This window comes from Topomyia yanbarensis, chromosome 1 (assembly GCF_030247195.1).
Source record: "Topomyia yanbarensis strain Yona2022 chromosome 1, ASM3024719v1, whole genome shotgun sequence".
Lineage (NCBI taxonomy): Eukaryota > Metazoa > Arthropoda > Insecta > Diptera > Culicidae > Topomyia > Topomyia yanbarensis.
In genome coordinates this window covers 190329664-190339422 of record NC_080670.1, presented here as the reverse complement: position 1 = coordinate 190339422, position 9759 = coordinate 190329664, and the positions used below count along the sequence as shown (strand labels likewise).

The 9759-nt window shown below is 36.2% G+C and overlaps 2 protein-coding genes across 3 annotated transcripts; one reads left to right on the top strand and one right to left on the bottom strand.

Moving 5' to 3' along the window:
- Positions 1 to 5876: 5876 nt before the first annotated feature.
- On the top strand, positions 5877 to 7432 carry LOC131685087 (cleavage stimulation factor subunit 2). The gene is made up of 3 exons (XM_058968528.1): positions 5877 to 6061; positions 6120 to 6198; positions 6260 to 7432. The coding sequence occupies exons 1-3, from the start codon at positions 6004 to 6006 to the stop codon at positions 7356 to 7358; spliced, it is 1236 nt and encodes a 411-aa protein (XP_058824511.1). The 5' UTR covers positions 5877 to 6003; the 3' UTR covers positions 7359 to 7432.
- A 104-nt stretch (positions 7433 to 7536) lies between these two features.
- LOC131685065 (uncharacterized) lies at positions 7537 to 9518 on the bottom strand. Of its 2 annotated transcripts, none has more exons than XM_058968485.1 (3): positions 9360 to 9518; positions 9079 to 9228; positions 7537 to 8783 (listed from the first exon to the last, which is right to left on the bottom strand). In XM_058968485.1, the coding sequence occupies exon 3, from the start codon at positions 8781 to 8783 to the stop codon at positions 7914 to 7916; it is 870 nt and encodes a 289-aa protein (XP_058824468.1). In that variant the 5' UTR covers positions 9079 to 9228; positions 9360 to 9518; the 3' UTR covers positions 7537 to 7913. The 2 variants fall into 2 exon arrangements, with proteins under 2 accessions (XP_058824468.1, XP_058824458.1); XM_058968475.1 differs by having other exon boundaries at positions 7538 to 8783; positions 9075 to 9228.
- Between the last annotated feature and the right edge of the window lie 241 nt (positions 9519 to 9759).

Sequence of the window (9759 nt, the reverse complement as noted above, 5' to 3'; positions counted from 1 at the left end):
TCATGAGGACTTTTGATAAATTGTCGGAATGGGGTCCTGATATGTAACTGATCTTTTGGTCTTGATTTCACAGTTGTCTAATAGCATCAATATCAAATTTCTGCCTGAAAACATTCCAATAGAAAATTCCAGAGTTCTGTAGTCAATCATAATCCTCAGATTTATTTTCAAATTGATCTCGTTTTTGTAGAGATGTACTGTAATAAGGGTCTTTATTTAATAGGAAGCGAAGTTAAAATTGATTTAATGTCTATGAAACATAGAACTGCTCACCAAAAAATGCATAAATTTCAACATTTGCTAAAAATGTTTTTGCCTTTCTCATTCACTCTAAAATTCGTCGATCTAATCCCGACCGGGAGGGCCGAGTGTCATATGCTAATCGACTCAGTTCGTCGAGATCGGAAAATGTCTGTGTGTGTATGTATGTCTGTATGTATGTGTGTGTATGTGTATGTGGAAAAAATGTGACCTCTGTTAATCAGAGATGGCTGGATCGATTTGCACAAAGTTAGTCTCAAATGAAAGGTACAATCTTCCCATCGGCTGCTTTTGAATTTTTTATTGATTGGACTTCCGGAGTTACGAGTTGAAGAGTGCAATCACACAGCAAATTCCCATATAAACTGAAATGAAAAATTTTCAAAATCAAATTTATATTTTTGATGCCAAATGACATTATAATGCATGAAACATTGAGATTTGATGTAAACTCGAAAAAGTAACGTTTGACAAAAATTGATTTGTTTGGACTTTGGTACTTTTTTGCTCTGTTACTATTTTCTGAAAAATTAATTCTGCATAATTTTAAAACTTCAAAAATTACGGTTTCGGAATTATGCCGTTTAGACATTCAGATCGCTTTTCACCAAACCCCCACTAATTGTAAAATTGGTATTGTAAAAAAACGTAAGGGCGATACTTCAGTGCTAATAGGTGGGACCGAAAAAGCAAACAATCGGCAAAGGGACTATATACTATATATATATATATATATATATATATATATATATATATATATATATATATATATATATATATATATATATATATATATATATATATATATATATATATATATATATATATATATATATATATATATATATATATATATATATATATATATATATATATATATATATATATATATATATATATATATATATATATACAATCATTTTGTCAATTTCAATAGCAAAAACAAATTTTAATTTAATAATTTCAAATACTTCATGAAGTTTTGGGTTTCGATCACTGAATCATGCAATCTAGGATGTAAAAAACACAATAGTTCTTAAATAGGAAATAAAACCAAGTCTGGAAATATGCACTGTTGATTTTCTTTGAATGGTGGTTTTTTTCAAGAAAAACCGTTGATTTCTTAATTCTCAGTCGCGTTGGAAATTTGAGTAAAGTATAAACTTCAAATCGATTCAAAAAAAAATCGATTTTTTTTGGCTCAGTACAATATACATAACCCCATTAGAAAAATCAGTTTTCCCACCACAATGCATTGATTGAGGAATTTAGATATTTTATTAACAGAGCATTAGCAATAATTCGTTGGTATGTCTATTTTATGGACCATTTTTTTGCCTTCCCATTGATTTGGTTTGAGATTTCTAGCACTGATGTTGTCCTATGCTGATTTGAGTGATTCTCTGAGTCCTGCCACTATCCCATGTAGTATGTGTTATCAAAAACATCGCGAAGCATCAAGTTCTAAAGGATATAATATCCGAAGAGAGTGATAAGAGTTATAAGAAATGTCTCATCACACTGTTAGGTGGATTAAAAGCGTTTTTTTTTTGGAAACCGCAGTACATTTTTCTTCGATTTTTTTTATGCTTATTTGATTTCAGTTGAGTGGTTTATCTGGGAGAGTGTTTACCACAAGCCTCTGCGAAAAAATGCGCCTTGGGTGAGGGGCCATAACATCGACAATTTGCAATATTTTTTAATACTAGTTCTTATTTTCTTCGATAGTACTACCAACAAAATGTTTTTCTGAATTTTTTCTACCGAATCTCAGCATTTTTTGCAACTTTTGCCGAGATTTGAAGAGCGGAGCACTCGGTAAATTCATTTTCGCTGAGATCTCAATAAAAATACAATTGTTTGCTGAGACTAGAAAATATTTCGCTGAAAATCAGCAAACAAATGACACTTTTCCGAGATATCAGTATGAACATTTACTGACGATAGATGCATCTTCTAACTAGACACCCAGATGGTGCTAGTTACTGACGAGATGAATTCGAAACACAAAAAATAAAACTTAATTTAAGTTAGGTTTTGTGCCCTTGACGCACAAAGTGGTTTAATCCAATTTTCCCTGATGGGAATTAATATTGCATAATGCAAGGCGTTTGGCTCCCGAGCCAAAAGACAAGAGTTCGTTTTCCCTTTCTCGTCAGCAAACCTGAGACTCTGTGCTTGCTTCCTGGGACATTGAACAGTTGCTTTGAACGTTCACATGTGTCGTGTGAACTGTTTGGAATTTTTTTTGTGTCTAACTTGTGCTAATTTGAGTACTAGTTTAGATACATCGTCTAACGTTCTCGTGTAATATAACTTAGCGAATGAAAACCCTAGTTACTCAGAGACTGAGTAGTGAAAATCAGAATAATTGTGTGATTTCTGACCAATGTCTGATCATTGTTCGGGATATTGAACAAATGTCTATACAATTTTTCAATGAGTAACATGCAGAAAAAAATTGAATTAGCATTTGTCCAATGTACCAAACAATGATCTGACATTGGTCAGGAATCATACTTTTGATTTTTACTACTCAGTCTCTGAGTAACTACGTTTTTTTATAGTCGTAATTCGCTGGTTGGACACTCTTTAACTGGACCGCTTTTTGGTTGGATCTCCGCTAGTTGGACCATTGTCCAACCAAAAAGCATCTGAATGCCAAAATCTCATGTCAAATCTACTTTTACACTCACGGTGTCTTTGTCGAACAACTTTATTAAAAAAATTAGCATCTGTAAAACCTCGGGATATGAAAGAATGAACTTTTCCCTTTCTTTTGAAAGTAAAATTAAAATATTCTGTCGGGGGGTCCAGAACAACTTTTTATTTTAATTTTTTTTTTTGAAAACTTTAGTTTTTTAATGAAATTAATTCGCATTCTTGCTAATAATTGGTACTATAGACATTAAAAAAATACTAAAAGTGGGGTCTATGGATTAAGAAGTCGATTAACAAGGACTTACAAAAAATGTTGGGTTTAAATGAACAGTAAATTCAGATAAATTTCAATGCATACAAAGTCCCATTCTCAGCAGAAAAAATATATTTTCAGATTTCTTCGGGTCTTGGGCGAAAATGACACTTTATGAACAAGGAGGTGTGGAAAGGTGTTGACCAAATTTATTCGATAATCTTTTACCTTTTCAAGATGTTGATTAATGCAGTAACGGATTTTATCATGCCTTTTTCATTTCTTTTCTCGCTCTAGGGGATAGCTAATGTAAACTAGAATGACCCTTCTTCCTGATCCTAGCTTGGCTGGTAAAATACAATTGGCTTAAATTCAAAGCTTTATATTTGAATGAACTAAAGTAGACAGTTCGAGTCATTGTAATAAACGACGGATTTTATTTCAATTTTGGGTTGAGAATCCTGTTTGTCTTTATCAACATTAAAAGAAATATGATTGAAAAAGAAAAAAGCTCTTCGAGTTTTGGATCCATGATTGTTATCTTTTGGGATAGATTCATTTCATCAGAATTTATAGATGCAGATTTTTGCTTGTCCTCAAACTTTATTTCCTAGTCGAACACACTTTACATAATCTTAGAAAAAAGAACAAAACCATGTTTCATAAGTTCCTTTAAGAAGAAATTCCAGAGTCGTTACTCGTTGTACACGGATTACAATAGAAAACGAACAAGAAAATATCAGGCTGGACCATACATTCAGTAAATTCTCAAAGTAATACAAGTCTGTTTATTAAAGATTTCCCTCATAATATGGGATAAGAGCAAAGACCACATATCAAGATGACAGAGTTGCCAGTTCAGTTCAGAATCTGGAGACATTAACCGCAACATGTCTTTCAGGTAAAGGTGATACTTTCTATATCTACTTTTATATTGAGATCGCTATCTTCGTACAATAGACAAAACCTTAAAACCTTCTCATTTACTATTACGTTTTCTGTTCAATGTACAGCGATTCCCAAAAGTTAACAAACTTGAACATAAATCTCATCGAATTATTTTGCTATCCTTTATGTAACTGTCAATCAGGATTCTCAATCGAAATCAAATCAAATGACTGAATATCGAATCGAGTTTGATCCAATATAAAGTTAAAATTTAGGCCAAATATATCCCACAAGATGCTAACGAGCAAAAAGGTTGATTCAAGATCACATCAAGCATACTCAAAAATGAGTGAAGAAAAAAGAAGAAACAAATATATCTGTGACAGAAAAAACTGTTTCATTTTGCTGCATTACCCAGCACCTTTCAAAAGAGTCTTAATTTCGTTCAAATTTTATCTACTCTTCTCTATATCTGCATGCTCCTAAAATATCATTGGTGCGCATAAAACGGTGGAATCTGGAATTATGCTTTTTACGCTTAAAGGTGGGACTTTGCTAGCATTCAGGTTCTTCTGAGCACACTGTTAAAATAAGGCAGTCCATTTTTTTACAAATAAAAATGTTTTAGGAATAAAGCTTCTTAACCAATAAGCTCCGTGCGAATCTAGAAACTTTGATAAAAATTTATTAGCTTTCTTTGGCGATTTTAGATCGCGATGTAGTTTTCTACAAAGTTGTGCACAATGAAATCGTCCATCAGATTCTCACTTTTGGTAATATTTGAATGTCTAAAGTACTACCTAGTGGCAAAAATGTGAACCAGTTTCATTGAAAAACCCATTGAAAGTTTTCAAACAAAAAACCTTTGAAATAAAAAGTTGTTCTGGAGCCCCCGACAGAATATTTTCATTTTACTTTCAAATGAAAGGGAAAAAGCCCATTCTATCACATGATGAAGTTTTAGCGATGCCGATTTTTTTCGAATAAAATGGTTCTACCAAACACACCGTGCACTACTAACGTCTTCTTTGGAGAGTTTTTGACATTTGTCAGTTGGTCCAACTATAGCGAATCAAATGCGTTAGTTGAACAGAGACTGTGGCCCAACCAGCGAAGAATCACGACTGTATTCGCTGAGTTATATTATACGAGCTCGTGTACACGCATCTAGGGGCAGATCACTTATGATGCATTTTTAAAAATCAGTGAAATTAAATTCATTTCTATCTAGGGGCAGTTCACTCTAGGAATGTATAACAAATTTGCATCAATTTAGAAACAATGCATTTAATTTCCATTTTAGCATCAACTTTGCACTCCCTCGCAGAAAAGTTTGCTTAACAATCGTCCTACGCTGATCCACTTTGTTCGATGTTTTGTTGAATGTAGGGCTGTTTTTTGTTGAGTTTTGACGACGCAAAATACATTGTACGCAATGCAAAATGCATTACGAATTTCTATTTTGATAGAAAGAAATGCATTTAATTTCGCTGATTTTTAAAAATGCATCACAAGTGAGCAGCCCCTCGCTTGGATGTCAGTTCTCAGTATTATAATCTCTTGGAATTATGAATCGTAATTTTTTATTAAGTTGAACCGATTAGAGATGCAATAACGATCTTGAGACTCTATAAATATTCTAAAAAATGTAATTGCCTTTATCAAAGCCAAAGAAATTTGGAGGAAAATAAGTGAAAGGGTCTAATTAAGGTTGGTTACCCTAATAACACACTCAAAAATGAAATATTGCCACCTTTCTTTTTCTACATCTTGAACATTAAGGAATGTACATTTTTGCTGCATGGGGCAGTCATTATTCTGTCATTTCAGCCATTAGAGGTCTGCTCGTTCTGCTTTTCGTTTTCGAAAATTCACAGACGCTGTACTATTAACGATTCCATTTAATTTGCTGTAAATTGTAAAACTACAATCAATCCAAAATGATGGGCGATAAAAGCGACCAGAGTATCATGGATAAATCCATGAGATCGGTATTTGGTAAGTGTATCTTTAGCATCAACTAAACCCACCGAATATTCATTCCAAAGTTTTCTAGTTGGTAACATTCCGTACGAGGCGACTGAGGAAAAGTTGAAGGATATCTTCAGCGAAGTGGGTCCAGTTATCTCACTTAAGTAAGTAGAACAAGCGAAACTAGTTTCATTGATCATAAAGTCAATTCAATCTAATTTCTAGACTCGTATTTGATCGTGAAAGCGGCAAACCGAAAGGATACGGTTTCTGTGAGTATAAAGATCAGGAAACAGCTCTCAGTGCAATGCGTAATCTCAATGGCTACGAAATAGGCGGTCGAGCCTTACGCGTTGATAACGCCTGTACGGAAAAATCTCGCATGGAAATGGCTGCTTTGCTTCAGGGACCGCAAGTAGACAACCCGTACGGGGATCCGTGTGATCCTTCGCAAGCTCCGGAAATCATAACAAAAACGGTAGTCTCCCTACCACCGGAGCAAATGTATGAATTGATGAAACAAATGAAAAATTGCATTCAAAATAATCCGATGGAAGCTCGAGACATGTTACTGAAGAATCCGCAATTGGCTTATGCACTGCTCCAAGCACAAGTGGTGATGAGAATTGTTGATCCTGCAACGGCAGTTAATTTTCTCCATAAATCTAACCAGATGCCACCGCTTTTGACGAATGATTTAAATATTTCTCCTTCGCAACAATCTCCGGCGCCGCTGCCGGTTCCAGCCCCTCTACCGATTCCACCAGTTGGGTCATCATCATCATCATTTGGAGCCAGTATTGGCCATGACGTTGATTTGCGAAATGTTGATCCTCGCTTAGGACGACAAATGAACCAAATGGACCAAGACATGCGATCTTTGCCAGCTGCTGGTCCAGTTGGTGGTATTCCGCCACCGATGGATAACATGGGTAGTGGATTTAACCAACGTGGAGGACCTCCACCACGTCCAATCGGTCCTCAGGCACCGCCGCAATCGAACCAATTTCCTGTGGATCCACGCCAGCGGCCAGTTGATCCCCGCCAAGGCCCGAAGGACCCACGCCAGCAGCCTAGTGGTTCTGTTGGACCCGGGGGACGATCGGGACCACCGGTTCCACCGTCATCATCGGCAGCTGCTGCCAGTGCTGCAGCCGCTGCCTCTTCCAATGGAATTCCGAACGATGCTTCCGATCAGGAGAAGGCTGCACTAATTATGCAGGTGTTGCAGTTGTCCGATGAGCAGATTGCTATGCTGCCACCAGAGCAGCGCACCAGTATCCTTGTGCTGAAGGAGCAAATAGCCAAGAGTACCCAGCGATAAATTCGCTTGATATCGAAATCTTTTGAAACTTTGTATGGATGTGAACAAAATGCATCATTGACGATATAAAAAAACAGCGACCTTGTTTTTTTTGTAAAAGAAAATTATCATAAATTGTGTAGTTTTAACAATGTTGTGTGATATTCCTACGCGATTAGCAAGTTGTTTTCGTTAGTGCGAAACTAGTTTATTTCAACAGTGACAAACCTTGCCTAAAAGAATTTTTGTTTGTTTTAGTCGGTTTCGTCGAAAGGCTTTGGAAATAAGCTTTTTCTCACGAATATGTTTGAGGTATTCTCTTCTCGTAGAACTAATCCCTTAAATCGTGTTTTGGTTTCACAAAAAATCAGTCTGTTAGCTTAGAACATTTCTACTTGAGTATCTTTTCTGTTTCGATAGTTTGAATGGGTGATTATTATGACACACATAGAAAAAAATGAAAATGACGATGTAAAGAGAGACTAGAGTAAAGCTAAGGAAGAACACGTACATGATAAATAGTTTGCTTATTAGCATTGACATCAGCTCAATTTGGCCGATAAATACTAAACAACCTTACCAATTGTTGAGGAAATCGAATCCCTTGCTGGTTCCCAACAAACTATTAAGTTCATCGAAATTTTTGTCATCATCTTCAACGGAAGACGACGGTGCTTGATGGAGACTATCGCTTCTGGAGCTATTTCTAAACAAATTGATTTTGTCATCATCGAATCCGATGTTCTCCAGTGATTGCCCATCTATTTCATCGCTGCCAATTGAAACCGATGCTAGTACGGGTCCTCCAGCCTGGCTGCATATGAAGCTAGCTAAGAAATTGTTTGTTGCATCGTTGCACTTGTTTCCTTCAATCAATATATTTTTATCGTACGAAACATTGTCATCGATTATAGTTTTAGTAGAATGTCTTGCTTCCGATGAAGCAGGCGGTTTTGGGGACTTAACCTTCTCTAGTTTTTTTGCGAGATCGAACCTTCGCTCGGTCGGTTTTTCCTTCTCCGGTGGAAATAGGGTCAAATTTATTTGACTTTTCGTTTTATGCGAGAACGGTGCGGAGTGTTCGTCACGGAACAACCCGATAGAGTCGTCATGGATAACTTTCCGTCCCGTCTTTAGGTATTGAAATGTTTGCAGTGCCTTGCCATCATACAAATTAACCTTCCGATCATCGCTATTTTCATCGTCTATGATGTTTTGGAACGAATCCGAGGATGTCGAAAAGTTATCAAAATACTTCAATGTTAGTTCGGGCTTGATCAACGTTTCATTGATTATTTCCATTTGTTCCTCCCTGCTCAAATCATCCCAAATATGTTCGTAAGTTGCCTTAATTTCTCCAATGTCCAATGTAATCTTTTTAGATAAATCGTTTAGGTTGGCAAAATAATCCTCCACGAAAGCACGATTGTGCAGTTCATTGTCCATCTGTAAAAGATAACCAGCAACGATTAGTAACTCTGATTAACTCGCCTAGAACTTTTTCTTTCGTAAATTACACCGAACTCTTGCGTAAATAACCAAATAATAAACAGTCGAATGCTCTACACGCACAGCGCTTACAGAGTGTAAACATTGCAATCTTCGACCTACTTTCTTGAGTGTGACTACGCCCTTGCATATAAAATATAAACAAACACAAACTATAGCTATAAGCCGAGAGCGTTCGAGTTCAGCGAGCCATGTCGGAAAAGTTTGATCGCGAAAACTTATTTATACCTACTCCTTTCCCCTCCGCAAGCTATTAGGCAATTAAAAATCGTTGCAAATGATGCGCTACTGATGAATGACCGTAATTCACTTTTCTGGTCTTTTTCTTCGGAAGCTTGATCTCTCTGCGGGTGTGGAACTCGAATCGACGTTATTCAACTGGCTGTACATAGAAAATAATAAAAGGGAAAATAAAGAAAACTCCATCATTATCAAATTACTGGGAACCGACGAGAAACTGATTTGGAACTGCCTAGCGCAAATCATGTATCACTCACTGTATCGGGAACCTACCGTGAAAACAGAGTACCGTCGGAGAAATTATGTGTTTTCTTTAATACTGAATCAAATAATAAATCAATTTCTCACATTTCCATGAGCAACAAGCAATAAAATATCAAACGCAAACACTACTGACGATTCGATGAAGTGGCCATCACAGAAAAAAGTGACATGTTGTCATTGTAGTCAGTATGTGCGGGGTTACCAGATCAGGGTTGTTCATACTCGCGATTATCTTTTTGGAAAATGACATCTCGTCTTTTTTCAAAAGGGCCAATTGGCGATTAGCGGTAAAACTAAAATTAGTCATGCGACACCTATGATTCAGCACATGAACTGGCGAAGTAACACGCCCAAGTAACAATTAAAATGCCTCGGGGATTTATCATTGTTTTATTCTGGTTTTATGAAA

Coding starts and splice junctions, on each gene's coding strand:
- LOC131685087 (XM_058968528.1), top strand. CDS start 6,004: ATGATGGGCGATAAAAGCGACCAGAGTATCATGGATAAATCCATGAGA. Junction 6,062..6,119: donor ATCCATGAGATCGGTATTTG/GTAAGTGTATCT, acceptor AAAGTTTTCTAG/TTGGTAACATTCCGTACGAG. Junction 6,199..6,259: donor GGTCCAGTTATCTCACTTAA/GTAAGTAGAACA, acceptor TCTAATTTCTAG/ACTCGTATTTGATCGTGAAA.
- LOC131685065 (XM_058968485.1), bottom strand. CDS start 8,783: ATGGACAATGAACTGCACAATCGTGCTTTCGTGGAGGATTATTTTGCC.